Genomic DNA, 24,741 nt, shown 5'->3' with positions numbered 1-24,741 from the left:
ACTGTATCGAATCAACTGGAAAGAAAATATTTGGCCCCTCCAGCCTGTCCTCCACCACGACGTGTGTGCTTCAGTCTGCATCAGTAGCTGGTTCCACTCCGTTAATTAATGGGAGACTCAATTTTATCAACTAAATGGTGTTTTTTTAACTCTTCCACGAAGACAGGAGACCCCATGGGGACTTTATATGGCATAAATCTAACCAGGCAGCTCAGTACTGAATATTTGTTTGTCCATATGCTACCGTTAAAGCAATGACCAATTGCTGAAGGAATCAAGAGCTTAAATTGGATCTTGGTATTTATTGGATGTCAGATAAAGTGAGTCTTTTAAGCCCAGCTCTTACAGGGGGCTCGCTGTGTGAGGCCCCTATAAGCCTGTAAGCCTTTCTCTGCTGGCCCCTGTGTTGATCCACATCTTTTTTCTAGGTAAATAACAACAAATGGAAGATAACAACTCCAACCCCAAACAAAGAGTCTGATTGAACACCCTAACTTCAGGGGCTAAGGACGTCCCTCGATTTGGGCTGACGTCTTTATCTCTTCCAGGGTTTCTCGATCGTGACACTAGTGACATTCTGAGCCAGATAATTCCTTGTTGTGTTCTTAAGGTCCTATGAATTATAGGATATTTAGCAGCATTCCTGACCTCTCCCCATTAGAGGCCAGTAGTCCCCACACCACCACAGTTGTGACAACGAAAAATGTCTCCAGACATTGCCAATGTCCCCTGGGTCGGGTGAAAGTCACTCCCATTGAGAATCACTGATATTCCTGCTTTCTCTCTGCGAGAGTCCTCGGAAGTTGCCATGGCTGGAACTCAGCTTACACTCAGATACCAATCACCCTGAAGTCACCGTTTCAGCTAGCTGTGTCGGCTGCAGAAGCACCTCACACTGCCACTCCCATTATGTGTGGCTTCTGGCCAGGGTACCAGGCTCTGAAAATGCTTTATAGGTCTCACTGTGGTTCCTTTGCCCCTGAAGAGTGGCTGTGAGTGAAGCAGCATCATGTCCTCAACTCTCTTGGTGTCATCCATAGTCTGTGAGGAACCACCAGCTTCCTTCTCTGTGAACTCAGGACAGAAATGACTGTCCTAGTATGCTTTGCATAGGAGCATCTTTCTTTGGATCTAGTTGCTCAGGTCCAGTGGTTCTAAGTAGCATTATCCAGGTGAGGGAAGGGGTTAAAAAATGGAAATTTCCAAACCTCAGCCCGAGGGATTCAGATTCAGTGGTTCCAGGGTAGAGCCAAGAAATCCACATTTTGGATAATCTTCAAGTAGATTGACCTGGTCTTTCACAATTGGGTGAAGCCATTGCCTGCTACTCAGGCTGACCTGAGAGCTCACATCAGTTAGAACATCCAGTCTGTTGTATCTTGGGATGCAGGGAAAGAGCCTGAACCAGTCAGATGAGATAGGCAGACTGCAGGAAGGTGTGCAGAGGCCAAGGAATGGAGAAAGTCAAGGTGGGGGTGGGGAGCCTGGCCTGTCCTATTATTTGTTTGTTTCCTTGCTGCCAGGGAGGGGCCCACCTGGTACCGCCTAATTATGCTTGAGAGGCTGCTCATATTGAAGGATTATTCCAACTGGCTACTCCTCAGAGCCCAGCTAGAAGCTTTCATGAGTCTCTGCCCGGCAGAGGCTGGATTTTATTCCCAGCAGCAATAACTGGCAACTTTTCAATGTGACACTAGGGTTTTTCATTAGAGCCGCAAGGAAACCCCCAGATAGGGAGGAGGAGGGAGAGGAGATGCGTGTTAGCTAGAGATAAAGCAGCTGGGAGCAGGGCCTGTCAGTGGGTCTGTGAGGATGGGGCCAGGGAGGAGGTGCTGGCAGCTGGTGAGAAGCTGCCAGAGGTGCAGACTGAGCTCTCTCAGGTGGGCACACACATCCCCATCCCCATCCCCATCTGGCTTCCCTGGGCCCCGCTCCAGGTGATAAGTGACAGTTCATCAGAACCGCATCCCCCAGGAAAGGTCTTCGTTGTTTTTCACTGAGTTCCGTGAGGACTAACAGTGAGGGGAGGCAGGAGGGCTGGGGCCAGCGAAGCTGGGCTCTGGGATGACTGCAGTCAGGGTTGGACTAAAGGGTGCATCCAGACCAGCAGGGAGGGAATAAGGAAACTTTACAAACTAAAGGGGCAGAACAGACAGTTTAGGGGATGGGTCTGGAACCGATCATCAAGGTTTGAATCCTGCCCCTGCCATTTCCTATTTTTTTTGCGTGTGCTTTAGGTTCTGGGGTACTTGTGCAGATCATGCAGGGTTGTTGCGTAGGTACTTACACGGCAAGGTGGTTTGCTGCCTCCATCCCCCCATCACCTATTTTTGGCATTCCTCCCCATGTTATCCCTCCCCAACCTCGCACCACCCCTGTCCCTCCCCTAGCCCTCCGCAACAGACCCCAGTGTGTGATGCTCCCCTCCCTGCGTCCATGTGTTCTCATTGTTCAACACCTGCCTGTAAGTGAGAACATGTGGTGTTCGATTTTCTGTTCTTTCCTATTTTCTAACTGATGAGGCCAGTGGCTCCTTCTCTCGGTGCCTGTTTCACCTCTTTAGAGGGGAGGTAGTAGTCACATTTAAGTCATAGGGTTAATGAGCTCATGCATGGCAAAAGCATGGTCCGGTCCTTTGGTCCAGTATGCACTCTAAGAATGTGAATGCTGCTGCTGCTGATTTTCCAGCATGGCACTTGATCGGGCTTCGGAAGAGAGCAGAATTCAAGTGCATGGCACGGAATGAACTAGATATACGGTGCTTAGAGGAGCAAGCAAAGGGCAGGCGAAGGAGGGAGGCTGCTAATGCAGTTCTTCCCCGCACCCTCCGCCTCCTCAGCCTCTCCCATGCAGAGGTCTCTGCAGGCTGTCTCAGGCTGACTTTGCCCCTCCCGTCTCCTCCCACCGCCTCACACGCCATCACTAAGCTGGGGCTTTGGGGGAGAAAAGACTTGCGCTTCAGCACAGAATTTCTCAGGCCATCCCAGTTCCAAATATTCTGTCCCTTGTCTTCATGAATGCTGAAGTGTCCCCAGAATGCCAGCATCATGGCAACCAAACTGCATTTCCTAGGCTGCCTTCTGCCCCCTGGAAGCGACACACAAGCCTTTCTGAGCTGTTAGCCAATTTCTGTTGCAGAACGTATTGTCCCTGCACACACACATGAATGTCTCAGATAAATGACACTTAACACCCTAAGCTTTTTATTTTAACTATTTTTAATGGCAATCTTTCTTCAATATGGTTCATGTACTTGCCTTCCTAACAAAGGGACACCACATTTCAGTTACTTTTCCTAGATGACCCAGAGGCAAGTGTCTTCTATTGTACTTTAAAACTGTCAGTGGTCGGGATCTTCTAAGATGCCACCAACTGCTTCCCCTTCCCTAAATGGCCCCAGACGATAATGTTCTTTGAATTCTTGTTTCTGTCTTTTAATTGTCTGCCTGCCTCCCCCTCTCTACCTAACCCCCACCTCCTTTCCAATCTGTAGCAGACCAGGTGTAACAGCTGTTGCTGAGTAACAAAACACCCCAGAGCTCAGTGGCTTAAGAAATAGGTTTCTACTATTGCCCACATGTCTGTGTGCCTCCTGGCCCCACTGGTCTCAGCCACGTTTCTCTGTGTGGCTGCATGTTGTCTAGGCAGCTCTGCTGATCTTTGCTGCATTCTCTCACATGTTTGGCTTCTGCTGGTTTAGGATGGCCTCAGCTGGAACAACTGAGCGCCCCTTAACATGGTCTCTTACCCTCCAAAGGGCTAGTTTCACCTTTTCCACATGGGGATAGTGGGATTCCAAGAGAGAACGGAAGCATACAAAACTCTTACAGTTTAGAACTAGCGTTCTGTCACTTTTGTTTCCTTGTATTGGGTAAAACAAGTCACTAAGCTGGACTACATTCAAGGGTTGAGAAATAGACTCCTTTTGTGAAACTGAACGACACCAGGAAATCAAATAACCAAACTTCTTAGCCTTGATCCTAAAGCAAGTGTGAGGTGTGTTGGTTTTGGGAGGGGTGTTGTTCCAAATAACAGACAATGAACCTTGAGATGTGGCATTTATTTCATCTGTAGACTGCTCATAGGCTTTTACGGTCACTTAGCTCATTTGTGCTCTCTGGACAATTGAAGTTGCCAGGTAAATGAGGTCTTACTCTTCCATGCGAGTATCCCCAAGGGAGCCCCTTTTAAATTCACCTAAGCCTTATAGCACTTGACAAACCAACTTTGAGAAGCAGAACTCCATGCATTTTATTCCCAAACTGTCTAGACTCTCCACGTGTGGCTGCGATCCCCAGAGACTTCTTCCCACCCATTGCAAGCTACACCACTGTCACTGCAGCTATCCCAACGCACTGCCCGCACACAGAGAGACCAAGTTGTTTCATTTCATACCTGCGTCTGTACTTGGCTCTTCCTCACGCTAGTGCTGGGAGCCATTTGTGTGTCACAGCTGACTGCTGAATTGATTTTTTTAAGCATCATCTTGCTTGCCCGCGTCTGAGATTGTCGCTGCTCCCTGAAATTGGATGCTGGTTCTTCCTCCACCTCCTGACCCTTGGTGATCATGAAATGTAATTAATGAAATGAGATAAGACAGCAAGGGACTGGACACCCTAAGGGTCTATTAAAAACCTGCTAGGGTGATAGAGGTTTGTGAACTTAACGTCTAATGATAGTTTCAGGGGAGGAAAACAGAGGGTCACAGAAGTCATTACAACTTTGCTTTTATGGGATTCCAGGAACCATGGGGGTCTTTACTCCTCCTTTCTCCTAGCCTATTCTAGGTGACAGAAATTTTAAAAAGACCAGAGGTATCATTGTAGCCAGGGTGACCGTATCCAGACCAATATCTGGAGTCTGCTGTGTATGGGAAAGGAGGGCCTCCATACCCGGCCTGGTGTCAGCTCTTGTTCCTGCAGGGCTGAATTCACCTTCATGCTCCACTCATCCCGGGTTTCTCTGTGGAATGTGTTTTCTCTGGATGACCTGCAATTAAGGATTTCTTTCTTTCTATTCTCTCTACTTCTCACCTTCTACAAGTGAAAAAAAAAGCTAGATTAATTAATTAATTGCTAGGAATCAAACTTTCTTCTTTCCTCTCCACAGTGCTGCTCTGCTTCTCATTTCCTTTCTAATCAGATCCTCCCTGCCCCGGTTCCCTGCTGTGCATGACAGTTCAGAACCCACACGGAGCGAAGTGAGGCGTGCCAGCATGCTCTGCCCTTCACTCCCTTTCACATTCTGTGTCCAGGTCTTCCGATTTAGAGGCCCCGATTTCATCATGAGTGATGTAGCGCATTTGTATTGTCTTTCTAAAGTAGGACTAATGGTCATATTCCATGCCTCCGTTTTTGTTGTTTTTCTTAATAATAGTTTCCCACAGCTGCAGGCCATACTTCACTGTCCCTTTTTTCTGGAGCCTAGCCATGTCAGTATCTTCATCTTCGCCCCACCTGCTCTGTCTATGTGTCCTTAGCTCTAGGGATTCCTCCTAGGCATTGCTTAACTCAGGATGGACAGCATTTCTTCTTCCTGCAACTCATCATAGTTTTTTTTTCTTTTTTTTTTGGTCACATCTATACAATTTGTAACAAAATCATAAGTCATTTTCAAGAGAGAAAGGAGAAAATCTAAAACTTTTACTTTTTTCATATTTTCTCAAGTGTACAGACTATATGTTTACTAAATTCTCTTTCGTTGTTTGCATCCCCTCTAAGTTTATCAAAGGTAGACCCTAATTAGCAATGTAAATTGGGAATGTTTTACATTAATAACTGTCCTCCTACCAGGACTGGTTACTATGATTAGAAGCTGTGACTTTGCTGTTAGCTCAGCCCTAACAACTCCCTGAGATCCAGAGAGCTGTTTGCTACTTAAAGGCATTGTAGGTGCTGCATAATGTCTACAGATAACTGGCCACAGGCTGTACTCCCGGCAGCCCTCTGGTAGATCTTTGCCACTTACTAAAGGGTCATGGCACAGGAGTATGTGAACAAACCAGCCAGTTCCACACTTCCACCCAAGACCTAGTTCAAAGCCCATGACAATGGTGGGTAGCACATTTGCTAAAGCTTCACAGATCAGCATCTTCTAGTGATGTGAGAATTTGTCATTTGAAAATAACAAAACCACGTATCAATCAGGAGTCAGGGATAAAGGAACAAGAATGCTAAAATTGCTCAATGAGAAATAGTGTTCTCAATGGACTTCCGAATTCCCTATATTTATTTTCTTTCTTCCATCTCATTCCACATCTGCTTTTCTGCCACTCACACCGCCTGCAGTTGGAGGACCGTTTCTGCTGTGCACTGTTATGTGCCGGACATCCTACAAAGCTCTTTGTACGCCTCTATTATCTTCTCCCTTTTTGCTTTTCCTGTCCTACCTCTAGTCTTTCTGCGGTTGTTGGTGTTGACTTTGGACTGAAATGGTACTGTGCATTGGCCATTGCTGCCTCTTTCATTGCCTGCCTGGCCTTCTCGTTGTCTTGTGTGTCGCAGACAGACTGTGTTCATCTTGTAATCTGTACACCACCAGGAAGCACATGTTCTGAAAGAGAACCTCTCCGGATAATTCTACAAAGGGCTGCCTTGATGAGCTTGCCTTCACATTCACATCATCTTCATCCCCTTTTCAACTATATATTGGTTTGATGCCAAGCAATAAAACCCCAGCTTGAACCTAGTTCTGCAAAATATGAGTGTACATTGGCTCCCAGAATACAAGGAGGGACTGTGGAGTTGAACCCTGGGAAAGGCAGCAATGCCATTGAGCTCAGGAAGAGCTGGAGCTAGAGCCCTGAGCATCTCCAAGACCTGTTCTTCCTCTCTGCTCCTGCCCATTTTCCATGCTGGCCTTACTCTCTTTAATGACAGACATGTGTTAGGAAGCATGACACCACTAGCCCTTGAACTTTGTGACTATACAACTTTGATATGGTTTAGCTGTGTCCCCACCCAAATCTCATCTTGTAGTTTCCATAATTGCCACATGTGGTAGGAGGGACCCAGTGGGAGATAATGGAATCTTGGGGGTGTTTTCCCCCACGCTGTGCTAGTGATAGTAAGTTCTCGTGAGACCTGATGACTTTATAAGGGGCTTCCACCTTCATTCAGTTCTCATTCTCCTTCCTGTCACCATGGGAGGAAGGACATGTTTGCTTCCCCTTCCTCCATGATTGTCAGTTTCCTAGGCCTCCCCAGCCATGCTGAACTTTGAGTCAATTAAATCTCTTTCCTTTGTAAATTACCCAATCTTGGGTATTTCTTCATAGCAATATGAGAATGGAGTAATGTAAGCTTCTACTGCTGAAGCTGGGGAAAGAGTATATGAATGCCATTTGCATCATTGTCTGTTCCTGGACAAATCAACCATGGCCAGGAGCAGGGCTTATAAATAAATACATGGCAGCTCCTGAAGTAGCCTTGTGTACATGTCAGGAGACAAGGAGAACTGAGCAGAAACCCAGAGAGGCCTTCTATGCCTGCTCACCCATTTCGGTGTACTTCTTACCGTCCAGAATTCCTATCTGCTTCACTCAGATTCTCAAGAGACCCAACGTAAGGGTCAACACAACCAAGTTCATTCACTGTACTCCTAGGCAGCACTTCTATCTCCATTTGGATCTCCTTTCATGCCTAAGAAATGGCACTGGACAACGTCGGCACAAACCCAAAAGCCTTTTCATCTCTTTGCATTAAGCTTAGCTCTTACCCTATGTGGCCATCCTTCATTTCTTTCCTGTGTCCCACCTTGGAAGCTCTAGCTACCAGGCATAAGGCACCTCCAGCCCAGATTAAGGAGACAGGAAAGCAAGCAAAAGGCAAGGAGTCCTTGCTTTCATTTCTTGTGCTGTTTCTGCACAGTGTGATGATGTTGAGAAGCATAAGGGAAGAGGAGGCCACCTTCCCTGTCTTCCCAGTTTGGGGTGTTCTTTCAGCTCCTCTCAGTCTTTGGCTACCCTGGCTGTGAAGTTAACCCCCTCTGCTATTCTGTCTGGGAAGGATCACATACAACTGCCGTCCCTGCCCCAAGAAGCTGGGAGAGCAGTTGAGGCAGCAGAATACTAAAAGCCCAAGTGACCTGTGGGAACCTCCAAGAAGATGCACTTTGCTGTCTCCTGTCTTTCTCATGCAGTGGTGATGGCAAATAGGACAAACGAGGGAGCACAGATCCACGTGCACTGAGTTTACTTGCATGGGTGGTGACAGTATGGACTTAGGTACGCTAATCAGTTGACCTTAAAATAGAGACATTATCCTGGATTGCCCAGATGGGCCCAGGATACCCACAGGTGAAAGGCAGAAGAGTCAGTGTCAGAGTGATACAGCGTGAGACAACCATAGCTCTCTTTACAGATGGAAGGGGCTGTGAGCCAAGGAATGTGGGGAGGCTCCAGAAGCTAGAAAAGGGTGAGCAAATGAATTCTCCCCTCAGAGAACATTGCCATGCTGACACCTTGATGTTCGCTCACTGAGACCCATTTCAGACTTCTCTGACTCTTAGAATTATTAGACAATACATTTGTATTGTTTTTAGCTACTAAATATGAGATACTCTGTTTCGGCAACCATTAGAAACAAATATAAACCCCAGTCTCTCCCCTTCTCTTCGAATCTGAAGACCAAATTGTTCAACCTCATTGTCTTTAATATACCAGCATCTCCAAGCGCCCTGCTGGCTAGGAATGCCTCTTATAGCCCCAGTGTGCATATGTCTAATTCTGATGATTTAGTACTTCCTTTTTCTACCAATAAAATACATCATTCAAAATACATATGGCCATATGATTTTACTGTTTCCTTTACAAAGCCTCTGACTTTATTTATGTAACTTAAAGGAATAGATTTCCCTCTTTTAATAAAATAAATTTCCCTTCTGACCAATACCACTCATCACTGACACTGGCTGACAGATGAGTTGCTCGTAACGACTTTGGCTTTGTTGCATGGTTCAGATCATCAGGACTTTCCGTATTCCTTCTCCACATGTTCCTCTACAGTGTGTCCTGATGCCACTTGCCTAGAAGTTTTTTGGAGAAGGTGCAACGTGGCACAAGCTTACAGGAACAATTCAGTTCATGCTTAATGCCTGTTACAAAGTCATATATTGTGCTGTTATGTTGGATGGTTACAAAAATCTCACCTTGGGCTCTCAACCACATTCTCCTAAACCAACATCACCGTTAGCTGTCACTACCTCTCCTCTACTTACTTCTCTGAAGATATTCCCAGATTTCTCTTAAAGAGATCTGGCTATGTGCCTGTATTTCATTGTAGCTTAATTAATCACATATTACTTCCCATTTCCTTAGTTACTCTCTGGACTTTTAAGATTCTGCTGCCTTACACTGGTCAGCGGGCAGCTGCCTTCATTGCCATGCATACAGTAATAGGCAGCTAGATTCTGCAGGCTCCTTGAGGGACCAGTTGCCAGCTGAATTCTCACCACAGCCTCTCCTGAGCCTTCCCAGCAGTCCCTCACCCCAGCATTCACTCGGCTCCATATGGGAACTTGTCCACAGGACCTGACCTGGCTGTTTGGACCCCTCCTTTCCAGGCTGGAGGTGTGGCCACGTGGAGGGTCTGCTAGAACACATTCCAGGAGGAGTCTGATGAAAACTCCAGCCTGTCTCAGTGAAAATAAGGAAACGAGAGGGAGGAGGGGAGGAAATTTCATTTTTCAATCCCTACGTTCTACTTCAGAAAAACCTGTTTCTGATCTTTAAAAAACATTGCCCAATAACACAATTAACTAGTTAAAAGAGGCCCTACCTTTTGCCTTGGCCTGCCAAGTGGATGTCTTTTATATCAGATTCAAAGCTAACTGAGGCTGAGATGTTTGGAATGGCTGAGGCATATGCCCTAGGAGGAAAAACGGGGGCCGCTGGGCTGTGTGCTCATCTCAGATTTTGAGAATGCCGTGGATGCTCAAATGCCTCAAAATCGGGAGAACCCCCCAATCTGTCATCATGACTCAGATTCTCTGGGGCACCTCACTGTGACCCATCACCCCCCAAACAGGATTTTGGTTTTCTGCTGCTGGCTTGTGTTTGTGCTGATCTGAATAAAGGAGACAGGCGGCCCAGTGTGCTCTCTCTATCCCCACCTCCAGCTTACTCTCTCGCATTCCCTGTAGTGGGTTGAATGGTGGACCCCCAAAAGATAGACCCTAGTCCTTACCTGTGAAACCTGTGAATGTGACCTCCTTTGGGAAAAGAGTCTTTGCAGATGTAATTCAGGTAAGGATATTTAAATCATCATTGATTATCCAGAAAGACTCCAAATCCAGTGGCAAATGTCCTTATAAGACAGAAAAAGAGAGCAGATGACACAGGCATAGAAGAGGGCCATGTGAAGACCAAGAGAGAAATGAAAATGATGCAGCCACAAGCCAAGGCATGCCTGTAGCCACCAGAAAGAGGACGGGACAGGAGAGGACAGGAGAGGAGAGTCTCTTCTAGAGTCTTTAAAGAGAGGATGCTGCCAACACCTTGATTTCAGACTTCTGGCCTCGAAAGCTGAGTATAAACTTCTGTTGTTTTAACCATTTGTGGTAATTTATTATAGCAACTCTAGAAAACTAACATGTTCCTCAACATGCAATACCATTTCTTTTATGAAGAATTCAATCAGCCCAAGTGGCTAAGGAGTGGCTACCTACTGCAGCACCAACTTGTAGCCTGATCCTTCCTGCCACAGTGCTTCCTTAAAGCTCCCTCGCCCATGTTCATTCTGCCTGAGATGCTGTACAGCTCTTGATATGATTTGGCTGTGTCCCCACCCAAATCTTATCTTGAATTCCCATGTGCTGGAGTAGGGACCTGGTGAAAGGTAATTGAATCATAGGGCAGGTCTTTTCTGTGCTGTTCTCACAATCGTGAATAAGTCACGTGAGGTCTGATGGCTTTAAAAATAGGAGTTTCCCTGAATAAGCTCACTGTTTGCCTGCTGCCATCCATGTAAGACATGACTTGCTCCTCCTTGCCTTCCACCATGATTATGAGGCCTCCCCAACTACATGGAACTGTAAGTTCATTTAACCTCTTTCTCTTGTAAATTGCTCAGTCTTGGGTATGTCTTTATCAGCAACATGAAATCAAACGAATACAGCTCTTATTGGTGAAGGCTGGCCCTGGGGAAGATGCATACCTGGCAGGAGATCTATAGGACAGAGGATGTGCCTCTACTGTGCACGTGGTTTCACTTGTCTGTTTTATATTTGTGGAGGATTGTCAAGATTCTTTTGAGATGCCTTCCCACTATCACAGTGGTCCTGAGTGCTCAACAAGGCCATTACATAACATATGATGAACTTGACAAAGATTCAGTTAAGTGGCTCAACCAAGAACTCAAACCAACGCTTTTCAACTGTGACCACTGCTTCTTCTACTCCACTGGGTCACAGTCTACACCCAGGACAGTGGGGAGGCTCCGAGGTATCAGAAAACGTACATCCATCTTCACAACCAGATTTACTAGGGGCTTCTTCATTTTGATTTGATAAATAAAACATCTCATGTCCTGAACCCTTTGCAAAATTGAGGAATGAGGTGTGTTTCTTTTCAAACTTGAATGTGCATGTGAATCACCTGGGGTATCCTATTAAAATGCAGACTCTGACTCAGGAGGCCTGGGCTGGGACCTGAGATCCTGCGTTGCTAATGGGCTCCCAGGTTATGCCAGTGCTGCTGGTTCATGGGTCACATTTCCAGCAGCATGAGATGGAGCCTCTGACTAATTTCTCTGTGCGTTCAGCATTAAGCTAATTGGCCTTACTTGCCCTTTGCAATTGAATAGTAGGAATTGTGGCTCTGACTTTGCTGTTGTGGGCGAAGTTGCTGACACATGAGCTGGGAATGCTTAAGGAAAGTTTTATTGTGGATCAATAAGCATAAAAATATTCACACCTTTGGGTCGAATAGTTCTGCGTGTGGGTGTGAATTCTAAATACATAACCCAGAAGATAAAAAGAAAACATCTGTATGAACAGTGGTACTCTACAACAGTACTATGTATACTAAAAAAGAAATATTTAAAGTCTGCCTAATGTAAAGGAAATGATTAAGTAAATTGTAATAAAGTCACTCAGTGTAACCAAGGCAATATTGTAGAAATATGTTCACCTTCTCCCTTTCGTCAAATGCAACATGTCACTAAAGGAACAAAAATGGCATTAACCCACAAGATTAACAAACTATTTGTTAATAATTTCAACATATTTGTCCAAGATACAAATTCTATAGAATTGGGGAACATAAGCGCAGGCCCCCATGTCTCTATTTGTAATGTTTTATTTTTTTAATTCATCAGTGAGTACAACGGTGATTTCTTACAATTTTTATACCTTTCTATGTGCCTGAAATATTTCAAAATTTAATTTTTTTAAAAAAGTGCAGGTTTGGGTGCGGTGGCTCACACCTGTAATCCCAGCACTTTGGGAGGCTGAGGCAGGCAGATCACCTGAGGTTGGGAGTTCAAGACCAGCCTGATCAACATGGAGAAACCCCACCTTTACTAAAAACACAAAATTAGCTTGGTGTGGTGGCACATGCCTGTAATCCCAGCTACTCGGGGGGCTGAGGTGGGAGAATCACTTGAACCCAGAAGGCAGAGGTTGCGGTGAGCAGAGATCATGCCATTGCACTCCAGCCTGGAGGACAAGAGCAAAACTCCACCTTAAAAAAGAGAGAGAGAGAAAAGAAACAAAGTGCATAGGGACAGAGTGAAGAACATTCTAACCTACATGCTGGGGGCAGAAATAATGTGACAAAGTGAGCCAGTTTTCCCAATAAAGCCTGGCCTTGGCTTTTGAAGGCACCAGGGACCGTGGAAGGCAGGAATGAGGCATGGGGCTAACAGCAGAGGAACACTCAAGTCTGTCTCAGGAGCCTTTGCACCCCTAGATCTCCTGCCCCACTAGGAAACGATCTTTCCCACCTACCACCACCACAGGAGATGGGAAGTTTATTCTGGAAAGAAATTGAGCCACATACACTCAGAACACAGGCACATCAGATATCATAAGAGGCCAGCTGAAAACAAGAGAATTAATGAATGCTCTACACACTGAACTGTGAGGCCTGTAGGGATGGAAAGGGGGATACCTCTCCTCATCCACCATAAGGATTGTGGCCAACACTGCTATCACAAGAGGTTAACAAGAGAAAAGCATAAACGCATATGTTTCATCAAAGTTTTACATGACACAGAAGCGTTCAGAAACGAAGACTCAAAGACCCAGGGAAAACTGTCTGTTTTTATGCTTAGGTTCCATGAAGAATGGGCAGCCTCATAGAAATGTGATTGGACAAAAGGGTGTGATCTACTGGTGACAGCGTAGGGGGAGGAAACCCAGCAAGGCCTGTCTGTTCAGATTCTTCTTCGTCTCTCTGAGTAGCGTTCCTTCCTCCAGGGTAGGGAACAGGACCTCTCTGGAATGAGGCTTTTCTAGGGAGAAGAGAGACAGTGACCTTTCTGGTTTTGTGGCTTGCTTTGTGGGAAAGGCATTCTAGTTTCTATGACCCACCTTGGGAAAAAAAGAATTCTTGTTTCTATGACTTGCATCAGGGGAGAAAAAGGGATGGGAGACAGGGGCATGAGAGAAAGTGAAAGCCTTGGCTTCTTAGGCCCTTTCAGTCTGCTTTAGTTCAAAGTACTCAGCACACCAAAGTGCCATACTTTGGAGTATCATGCTCTGAGCCCCAACAGACCCTTGGCCCCTCCCCAGCCCTGCTTTCAGGCCTCCAGGAGCCAAACATATATACCCACAGGCAAGTGACTGTCAAATTACAACCTGTGGGCCAAACCATACTCCAGTCTGTTTTTGCAAATAAAATTTTATTAGAATACAGTCACGCACATTCATCTGCAAGTTGTCTATGGCTGCTTTTATGCCACAACAAGAGAGCTGAGTAGTAGCAACAGACACCATCTGGCCCACAAAGCCTAAAATATTTACTCTCTGGGCCCTGTAGAAAAAGCTTGCCAATGCCTGCCCTAGAGAAAAATAGATCCGCCAGGAAAGACTCCAGATGCCTCATGTGGAGCTCCCATGAAAATACTGGTAAACTTCCCTGTGACTATGGAGCCCGTCAGTGACCAGCCCCCAACCACATGCACACTGAGCCTCCAAGCAGGTTTTAGTACCTCACTCTTAAGCACAAATGGATGTCCAAAGATTTTCCAGACACTCAAGCCTCAGCGTGAAAGAGTATAATCAAAATAGACAGAAAAAAGGAACTCGGAAGAACCAAAATAATTCAACAAGTAAAAGAAACTTATAACAAAAGTATAGAATTAATTTTATCTGAGATATGAGAAGATATTTCATCCATAAAACAAGAACTTGACACTCTGATAACCAAAAGGAAATTATGGAAACTTAAGAAAGTAATGACTCAAAATTAAAAAATAAATAGAAAGTTGAAAGAGAGTTTAACAAAAGACAAGGAGATGAAAAATGGTAGGGAGAATAGAATAACAATTCAGGATGTCCAGTATTGAACTGGAAAAAATATAGAACAAGCAAACAAAAGAAATGAAGGGTATAAAGTTAGTGATGAAATACTATAAAATTCCTGATAAATATTTTCTTATCTGTTGCACACTGTGCCCAGCATAATGAATAAAAACAACCAGCAAGGGCCATCATGAAATTTCAGACCACTCTAGCAATAAAGAGACGATTCTAAGTTGACAGAGAGAAAAGAAACTGAACAAAAGAATAAGAACCAAAATGGATCCAGACTTCTTAATAGTAACACTGCATGCCAGAAAAAAAAAAAAGGAGTGATGCCTTCAAAATTCTACAGGAATATTTTTCATCTAGTATTCTATGTCTAGCACTATTAGTCAGGTATGGTGATAAAAGCATTTTTAGACTTGCAAGGATTTTCATGCATCCTTTATTAGGAAACTACTAAAGGATGTGCTTCAACACAACCAGGGAGTAAAAACACGAAATAGACATGGAATCCAGTAAACATGGGTTTCAGTACAGAAATGAAGGAAGTCCCAAGATGATAATTTTGCATCAAGCCCATGGAGCAAATGATCCAGTTTCGAGCAAGAAGACTAAAGACTTTGGGAGAGACAATCTCTGGGAAACAAGGGGACAGAACTGCTCAATTATTTGATGTGTTTAAGATGTGAAAAAAATGATTGCTAGATGTTTTGCAGGTTTGTTAAAACACTTGGAAAAAGTAGTATGGTATTCAGCTGAACAGCAAACAATTTTTCTCTAGTTTAATAATGTAGACACTGACCATTGATCTAACAAAAATTGTTATACAAGTCTACTTGGAGGACTGTGTAGGAAAAAGTGGGAGTTGAGGACTGGTGAACAGAAAGTTAAATTCTTGTCTAAAATCAAAAAAATCTAGAATAGATATAAAAGCATATAATTTAGAAATACATAGGTAACTTTTCGAAAAAAACAAGGTAGAAAGTAGATGCCTCTTTAAGAAGGGATAGGAGGAAAAATAATTCCTTTGCTTTTTTAGTATATGTAATCATTTGGTACTATTTTATTATTCTAACTATTCACATACATTTTGATAAAAATTAGTCTAAAATAGATTATGTCAATCTATTAAATCAACATTTATTAGATCATAATTATAACTAGAAAAATTAAGGTTTTTTTTTTTATGCTTAACTCCTTGTGGTCTGCTGGTATTTAAAAATCTTTGTAATAAGAAAGTCCTTCAATTGGGAATGCTGAACTGGCAATCTGGTGGAGCTGTCGTGTCTTTTGTGAGATCCAGATGCCTTGAGAACCAGTCTTTGTGGGAGGGTAATACACAAGCAGGTTTAACCAGTGCATTAACATCAGTAAAGCTAGCATAACCATGGAGAGGAGCACCAAGGTTCAGGCAAAGAGTTACCTAGGGAAAAGAGATAGAAAATGCATGTGTAGATTATGACTGCAACAATGCAAAAATGGTATGTTCCTAATGAGAAGGACATAAGGACAAATGAAAACAGTTTGATGTGTCAGAAGTGGGAGCAGAAATAAATTTTTTCCTTTAATTTAGAATTATGTGAAAACTGCTATAATGTTTGTGTAAAATAGAATAGTTTTTTTTTAAAAAAAGGAAATCAGTGGCATTCTTTGCTCTGCCTTCTTCCTGCAGCTTAATTGCCTACACAGAACAATACACGGAATATGACCCTTTGATAACACCAGCCGAGCCATCCAACCCTTGGATCAGTGATGATGTTGCCTTGTGGGACATAGAGATGAGGTAAAAAATGTTTTAAGGTTTGGGAGTGGGATGGATGTAGACAAAAATCCATGAGATCATGAGATTACTTTATATTCTACCTTCATTTGATTTTTTTTATTGCTGGAACAGAAATGCCTCAAGTAGCCTCCTGGCTGAGTTCTACTTACAGTTTCTACCTCCTTATAGCTTTGATTTGTGCAAAGCCACAAATCCTTTGTGGCTTCTCTCTGACCCTTTGGACATCACGATAACTGGGACAGTCCCTCATCATTCCCTAGTTCTGATTAGTGAAAGGAAAGAATTTGTTGTTCCCATTTTTTTTCCTATTAGACAGCAATAACAATGGTAATAGCTGGCACATATTCCGCATTGGCCACATCCTGCAGTAAGTGTCTCTCACTGAATAATCTTGACAGGTAAACATTGCTATTCTCACCATTGAGCAGGTATGGAAGCGGAGGCACAGAGGAGTTAAGGAACTTACCCCAGGTCAAGGTCTGCTAGTACAGCAGAGTTAGGGCTAGAACTCAGGCAGGGGGCTCCAGAACCATGATTTCATCACTCTGCTCTTTTGGGGTAACTTCCAGCAGTGATTCCAGCCAGTTTCTCCTTCCCTATGAGGGAAGCCAGTGTGTTTACTTAAGAGGGGGGGAACCAAAGCCCAGAGGGACTTGGACTACTTTCAGAATGACAGAAGAAAACACACAGACAAAGCTAGTGTGATGTGCCTTCACACGCCCTGCATTTATTTCCGTTTTCATGTCTCTGTCACTCTCACATTGCCTTTTCCTCCTTTTCTGGCTTCTTTCCCTGAACAGGAAAAAAGTCTTATAAAACGTAATGAAAGTCACAGATGCTCATTCTAAAAAGTTCAAATTATCCAGATGTGCATGAAGAAGAAAATGCTCTCTTCCTCCAACCCAATTTCATCTTCCACAAAGAACCTTTGTTTCTAGTCTGATGCTATGGTTCCCAAAGTGGACCAGGGCACCCTGGGCACTGTGGGGAACTCAGAGAGTTACCACAGAATATTCCAAATTTTTTAGGGAAAAACAGGATAGTTGACTCGTGCCAGAGACTGCATAAACTGCTAGCTTAAGATGGTTCCGTTTCAACATTAGAGCACATTACATCCCTTGTGATGAAACAGGTCTTTGCAAATCTGAATTTTCGGTGCAGTCACTATGATAAAAAACAAGTACTGTGCAAAAATTAACATGGAATAGGACATAGGGATGGTAAGGTCCAACCTAATTCCAATATTTAAGAAAACGTGTAGTGCCCAATAGGTGCATATCGTAGTTATTTAAGAATGAAAAAAAAATCAATTCATGTGTCTTTCAAACAGCTACTAAGTTGTCAGGATACAAATACATATTAAGTTGATTGGTTCTGGCCATAATAAATGACACTGTTAAGTATTTCTTTTGGTCCAGAGACACTATGAAAAACTTACTGAGACACTAAGGGTCCCATGAGCTCAGTGAGTTTGGGAACATCTGATTTAGTCTCTATTACTTTGGATTTTTATGCATATGTAATATTCTATCCTTTTGTATATTGGCTATTGGGTTCTGTGTGTGTATACATATGTATTATAAATATAGTATATTCCAATAATTTTTAAATTAACAATAGATCCACCTTACTCTTTTTAATAGCTGCATAGTATCCCCTGGCATGGATGAAGTAAAATTTATTTTACCAATCCCTGGGTCATAAATATTTAGGTTATATCCTCCATTTCTGCCACTAGAAACAATGATTCCAGCAACATCTTTGTACACAAGTTCGGTTATTTCCTTAGTATAAATTTTCCAGGAGTAGAATTTCTAGAAATGATATGCATATTTTAATTTTACTTCATATGTCCAGATTCCTCTTGAGCAAAACTGTAACACATCTTTTTCATTCCCATAGCTTAAAAGTGTCCATTTCCCCACATTCTTACCATCCCACACATCATCAATCTTTTTATCTTTGCAAATCCAAAAGGCTAAAATAATTCTCCTTTTACTCCTTTGTTTCTTTGTTAATATACTTGAGAACCTTTTCACATGGCTATTAGACAGATCCTAGCAATATGTTTTGCTTTGGATATTGGGACATACAACAGCCACATTTACTTGAATTATATATTTTATCTTTTTCCTGACATATTTCTGAATCGCATTCTTTTATTTATTTATTTATTTATTTTGAGACGGAGTTTCACCCTTGTTACCCAGGCTGGGGTGCAATGGCGCCATCTCGGCTCACCGCAACCTGCGCCTCCTGGGTTCAGGCAATTCTCCTGCCTCAGCCTTCTGAGTAGCTGGGATTACAGGCATGCGCCACCATGCCCAGCTAATTTTTTGTATTTTTAGTAGAGACGGAGTTTCACCATGATGACCAGGATGGTCTCGATTGCTTGACCTCATGATCCACCCACCTCGGCCTCCCAAAGTGCTGGGATTACAGGCTTGAGCCACCACGCCTGGCCGTGAATCTCATTCTTTGTTCTTGTTTCTTTTTCTCTTCCCTTTTACTTTATTAATCAAATTTTATGTTAACTTTGTAAAAACTAGTTTCTATTCTAGGTGCATTTCCTTTTAAATGTTTTAATCAAAAACATCATCAATTTAAACAAATAAGATGGAAGTATATAAAATAAAAAGTAGAAGTTACTTTTGCCTCCTTTAAATCCCATTCTTCCCAGAGGTGTGTTAACTCAATATATTTTAAACTAACATTTTTGAACTTATATTTCTATGAACATTTAAAATATAACTAGCATATGGTATGTATATTCTTTCTAATATTTCTGATGAGACCTAGGTAGTTTCTTCTGTTCTAAGTCAAGAACTTAACTCTTTATTTAATTCAGGCTTTTTTTTTCTCTCTCTCTCTCTTTAAAATTATTGCTGTTCTTTTTTCCATTCTACCCTCACTTTTCAGGAAATCCTTTTTTAGGAATTCTGGGCCTCTGGGATGGAGTTGCTATATCTCTTATATTTTCCATCTTTTAGTCTTTTCATTCCATATTCAAAGGATACGATATCCTGAATTGCTCTTCAGAATCACTGCTTTGATTTTCAGCAGTGTCCATTCGTGATTTTATATGTCAGTGAGATTTTCTTTTCCCCCTGAGTGTTGGGCGGGTGGTTGACAGCCACACTTTTCATTTCCAACACTTTTTCATACTTCTTAGACTGTTCTTTTCTTAGGAGCCTGCTCTGTTCTGTTGGTATTTATCATCTTAATCCCCCTGAAGATGAGATACAGATTTTTTTTCATATTTTATATTTTTCCCATATCTCCATATCTCCTCTTTATTCTGCCACTCAGTTTCATTTGGGGTTATTTATCAGAGAATCGCCATCTTTGGTCTTGTTTCATTCCTCTGGTCCCTGCTCAAAGCAGATCATTCTTTTCATATGCCCAGCTATTTGGAAGACTGCTCATTTTTATAAAGGAAGGTCTTGGCCTTTGATCCTGCCGTACATTAGAACCACCTGGAAGTTTCTAAAAACTGCTAGTGCCTGGCCCTCACACACAGCCAATTAATTCAGAATTTCTGGCAATTGGACAATTGGACACTGAGTTTGTTGTTGTTGTTGTTGTTGTTGTTGTTGTTGTTGTTGTTGTTGTTTTTAATCTCCCCACACTCAGGGAGATACAAAAAGTCTTCAGTGCAGCCGTGGCCTGGGACTCTGTCAGTAGCTGGTGAGGGTGCACTCAGTGATGGTATGCGGCAATGGTTCTAAGCCATGCTGTGCATCAGAATCACCTGGGGTGCTCATTAAAAATACACACATACTGCCACCTGCATCTTGAGCAAGCACCCCAGACAATTCTGAGGCCACCACGGTGTAAGAACTCCTGGTGTGGTTCACAGAGTTCCCTGGCAGGCTTTCCCCTGAGCAGTTTACACAGGTGTAGGGCTGCACCTGAATGTATGAATAGACGGGCATAGGTCCATTGCCACGGTTCCCCTCTGGGTCCTGGGTATGTGGTCCAAGAACAGATTAAAAGATTGGGTCCTCTCTTCCAGTGAGACAGGTGGCAATGGGAGTCTTGGGGAGGTAGATCCCCACCCTCCCTAGTGTGATGTCCTGCAGCCAAGTGCTCTGCTCTGTGGCTCAAGCCCTAATGGAGTTTCTGGTGTCTTTGTTTCTTCACCACGATACTCGCCAACAAGTTCACTCTTCTCCTTCCACTGATGGGTCTTAGGGGAACCCATTGGATCTGCAGAAGCCAGTGAAAGGTGGGGAGAAAGCTGGCAAGTCTTAAAGTCTCCCTGGTTCCCAAGATGTTTTTCCTCTGCATGCCGTGCTGCCCTTTAGTTGGCAGAAGCACAATCCTCTGGCCTCGGTGTCCATCTCAGAAGCTGGCCAGGAAACAGCCCCCTTAACTTAGCAAACGCTTTCTGCCATGTGGCGCCTGTCCCATGTTCCTGAGTTGCTTCCATATGCCCCTGGTCTGATGCCCACCCACTGCCTCCACTTCCAGGCCTGCTGCCCAGGCTTCTGTCCGGGGCACTCAGCTCTTTCCTTCTCTGATGTCTTCACTGGAATTGTAGACTGCTCTCAATCAGCTATGTCACAAGTTCAGTCCACCTGCTCTGTGCCTTTCTGAAATTTCTCAGAGCTCTCATCTGCTGATAGGAAATTTCTTTGCCTCTAAGTACTATGTTTCGTTTTTTCTGTTTTGGAGTTTTGTTGTTGTTGTTGTTGTTGTTGTTGTTGACTTAACTGAGCTGTGAGCGCTTGCCTATTCCCTCCTCCTCGGCCACCTGTCCCCCAGATCCTCACACGGCTGTCTTCATTTCTCGTTCAGATCTCACTCAGTGTTGGTGTCCCTTCCTCAGAAGGGCTTTCTGCGACCACCAATCTGCAGTGACCACCCCGCCCTCCAGCTGTTCTCTAGCACGTCCTCCCACTGGCTCCCTTTCTAAATAGGACTTAGGATTATTTCAGCACCTAGGCCGATCTGGCACACAGTGGGCACCACGTGGGCTGGAGGGAGGATGGATGAATCAGTCATTCTTTATTTGATCGTTTCATTGGTATTTGGGAAAGGAGGAGAGGCAAGCGCGTGAACCTAATTCACCACGATAAAACGAACTTCCTCTTTTGTTCTTGAAAGTCAGCAAAGAAGTATGTAATCATTGAGCAAAATGGGGTCACCTGGCCTGTTGGTTTATTCCAACCTATTCAGCACTTTTTCCCCAAGAAGGGGCTACCTGCCCCCTACTACTCATGCCCTGGTTCTCCTCCTATCGTTCCAGCTTCGACTCTGAACTTCTTGCCTAACCTAAGACAGCTACAGTGTTCTGTCCACTTACAGGCAGAATCAAGTGTTCGGATAAAAGTGAAAACGAAGCCCTGTTTCTTCCCTCAACTGCTCCCACCCACTCAGTTGCTGGCAATGATGTTAGGAAAAACAGAGCATGGGATCAGTGCCAACATCACGCTTCAGCCAAGGGATGGTTTCTGTCCACAAAATGAAGGCTGAAGATGACCAATAAAATAATTGAGTCACTTTTTCTCAGTTTCAGTTTAATTCAGTTCATAAGTGTAGAAGCCTACTATGTGCTGTGTTCTGAACAAGAAGGGCTCTAGGGATACAAATGTAGCCAGGTAAATAAAACATGCTATCTTACCATCTGGCAGCAGAACTCCTCCTCGCTTGGCAAAGGACACTAAGCTACTTGGGGTAGAAAGTAAGGCCCACAGGGCAGAGGGGTTGGCAGAGACTCAAACAACAAAGGGATAGGGCTGTGCTGTGCCCCTGAGAAAATGAGACAAATGAATTCTCTGTTCCTGAGAGGGGAGAACTAAGGGGAGGGGAAAGCAGCGGGGGGGAGAGAAGCTAGAGGCCAACAAAAACTAGGTCTCTGTGCAGGGCCAGGGAAATGCCTAGCACTGAGGTGACCAGGGACTTTTCAAAAGCAGGAATGTCTAGTATGTGATTTTTAAGTAGTAGGCTGCTAGGAGGTGCAATATGTACCCCCTCCTCAAGACCTTCAGATTCCAGTGAAGGCCCCCACCCTCCCAAATGCTTCACAGAGGAGGGGTTTGGAGACTGTGGGTCAAGGTTTGCAGGAAAGTGGAGACACTGAGAAAGCAGGACTCCCTCAGGAATTCATGTCAGCCTCAGGTGGGCTTTGGACTTTACTGGGCTGGGTGAAGGGTTCTAAGCAGACTTGTTATGATTTCCAGGGTCCAGGATGTCACAGACCATGTCTGAATTCTGCAAGGTGGAGAATATACTGTGTCTGCCCTGGGAGGTTTCAGACAGCCAAATGGAGGATGGGATGGTAGTTGAACAGAACATGGACAAGATGACATAGGATATAGAGTAAATAGTGGAAAATTGTGCTTTAATCCTTTCTCCTTCTCAGACAAGCTGTTCGATCTGGAAGTTGAAGAATAAGAGTATTCCATGCAGAGGGGGGAAAGGCTACTGTTTTAAAGGATAGGCAAACCACACCTCAAGTTTATGCACCATAGTGAGCTGTGATCGCACAATTGCACTCCTGCCTGGGTGACAGAATAAGACCCCTGAAAAAAAGAGCAAATTCTGAGAAGTAAAGTTTAATTAAAGGAAATAGTGAGCACCAGGGCTTCTCATTGAGAAAAAGTCAGCCAAATGTTGCCAGATCACGTAATTATTGATGTCATCTGAACACCACCAGGAGAGTGTCTCAGGGACACGTATGGAAAGTGTTTCCAGTGATGCCACTAACCAGATGCTGGGGTCTAATGAAACCTCGTGGTGCCAGCAGAATGTGGTTTGTGATTTGCTCTTTCCACATGACTTCCGTTTCTCTCTCCCTCTCTGGGTATCAGGCACATGAGCAAAGAGTTGCAAGGAACCAGGCTTGTCCAGCTTAGCCATAGGCATTCACTCCCAGCCAGCCCGATCAGCTGCTGAGAGGCAGAGATCATCCCTGAGCACATGCCCATGCACAGCGAGTTTGAGAGAACTATTAATCCAGGATGTTAATCAAGCTCCTTTCCTATGGTAGCGGATCTCCCAATATGGCCCATTGGTGCCTTCCCTCTTCATATCGAGTAGAACAACAAGACCAAGGCCAGATGAAAAGAAGGGAACATCTTTTTCCCTCTCTCAAACTGTTTGAGAGTAAGTAATGTAGAACCCCTGTGGTGGCTTCCACTGTGGTCATTTTAAAGATTTGCTCTTGAGACATTCCTTCTTGGAATCCATCTGCCATGCTATGAGAAGCCAAAGCCACTGGAGAGGCCATGTGCAGATAGTCTGGTCAACAGCCTCAGCTGAGCTCCTGGTCAGCAACTGGCATCACCTGCTAGGTGATGAGCCCTCCTGGATGCACAGCTCAGTCAAACGTTCAAATGACCCCGCCTCCAACTGCCACCCACCTACAACCATGTGAGCCCCAAGTGAGAACCACCCAGTGGAGCCTAGTCAACCCATAGGAGACTGAGAGAGTAAGAAGCTGCTTTTTCAAGCCCCTGGGTTTTAGGATGGTTTGTTACACAGCATAAATAACTGGACCACTCTCCAGTGGCATATTCAGGACCCTCAGGTTGTTCTTGGGGTATGAAATGAAATTATGATTGTTTCTTCAGTAGCCTTGGCTCTGAGATGGGGATATTGGATTATTTTCTTTTTAAGGAACTGTCTTATTACTTCATAATTTTTCTAAGAACTTATCTTAGTCTGTTCAGGCTGCTAAAGCAAAAATGCCATAGACCGTGTGGCTTTAAAACAATAGAAATTCTTTTTCACAGTTCTGGAGGCTGGGAAGTTGAAGGTCAAGATGCCACAGATTGGGTGTCTGGTGAGGGCCTCCTTCCTAGTTCATACATGGCTGGCTTCTTGCTGGATCCTCCCATGGCGGACAGGCAAGAGAGCTCTGGGGTGTCTTTTTATAAGGACACTAATCCCATTCCACATGACCCAGTTACCTCCCAAAGGCTTCACCTCCCAACATCATCACACTGGGGATCAGGATTTCAACATGTAAATCTGAGGGGGAACACATTCAGCCCATAACATTCTACCCCAAGATCCCCAGAATGTATGTCCTCTTGCATACAAAATACATTCATTCCATCCCAATAGTCTCCAAAGTCTTTATTCTAGCATCACTTCTAAAGTCCAAAGTTTATCGAAATACCATCTAAATCAGTTAGGAATGAGATTAAAAATATCATTTATCCAGAGGCAAATTCCTCTCCAGCTGCGAATCTGTGAAACCAAACAAGTTACGTGCTTCCAAACTAGAGTGGTGGGAGAGGTATAGGATAGACATTTTCCTTCTAAGAGAAGCAATGTGAAATAGGAAAGAAGAAAAAGGTAATGGGTCCCAAGTAAGTCCAAAATATAACAGGGCAAAAAAAACCTTAAACTGTAAGGCTCTAGAAGAATTCCCTTTGGCTCAATGCTCTGTCTTTTAGACTCACTGGGGCAGGAACCCCACCTCCACAGGTCTCCTGGGCTGGAGTCGTGCACCCATGGCTTTCCTGGGCTGATGCTCTGTC

The 24,741-nt window shown here is 44.0% G+C and overlaps 1 protein-coding gene across 8 annotated transcripts in view; it reads left to right on the top strand.

The window, feature by feature from the left end:
• The window catches only part of RGS6 (regulator of G protein signaling 6), a 634,950-nt gene that overhangs the window by 540,550 nt on the left and 69,659 nt on the right, over window positions 1–24,741 (top strand). For all 8 annotated transcript variants that reach the window (XM_039469182.2, XM_074393036.1, XM_074393035.1 and 5 more), the window contains exon 13: window positions 16,139–16,249. In XM_039469182.2, the coding sequence (XP_039325116.2) occupies window positions 16,139–16,249 (111 nt within the window). The remainder of the gene's footprint in view (window positions 1–16,138; window positions 16,250–24,741) is intronic.

The sequence above is a fragment of the Saimiri boliviensis genome, chromosome 2 (assembly GCF_048565385.1).
Source record: "Saimiri boliviensis isolate mSaiBol1 chromosome 2, mSaiBol1.pri, whole genome shotgun sequence".
Taxonomy (NCBI): Eukaryota; Metazoa; Chordata; class Mammalia; order Primates; family Cebidae; genus Saimiri; species Saimiri boliviensis.
Note: the sequence above shows the minus strand (reverse complement) of the source record. Positions and strands in the feature narration are given on the sequence as shown.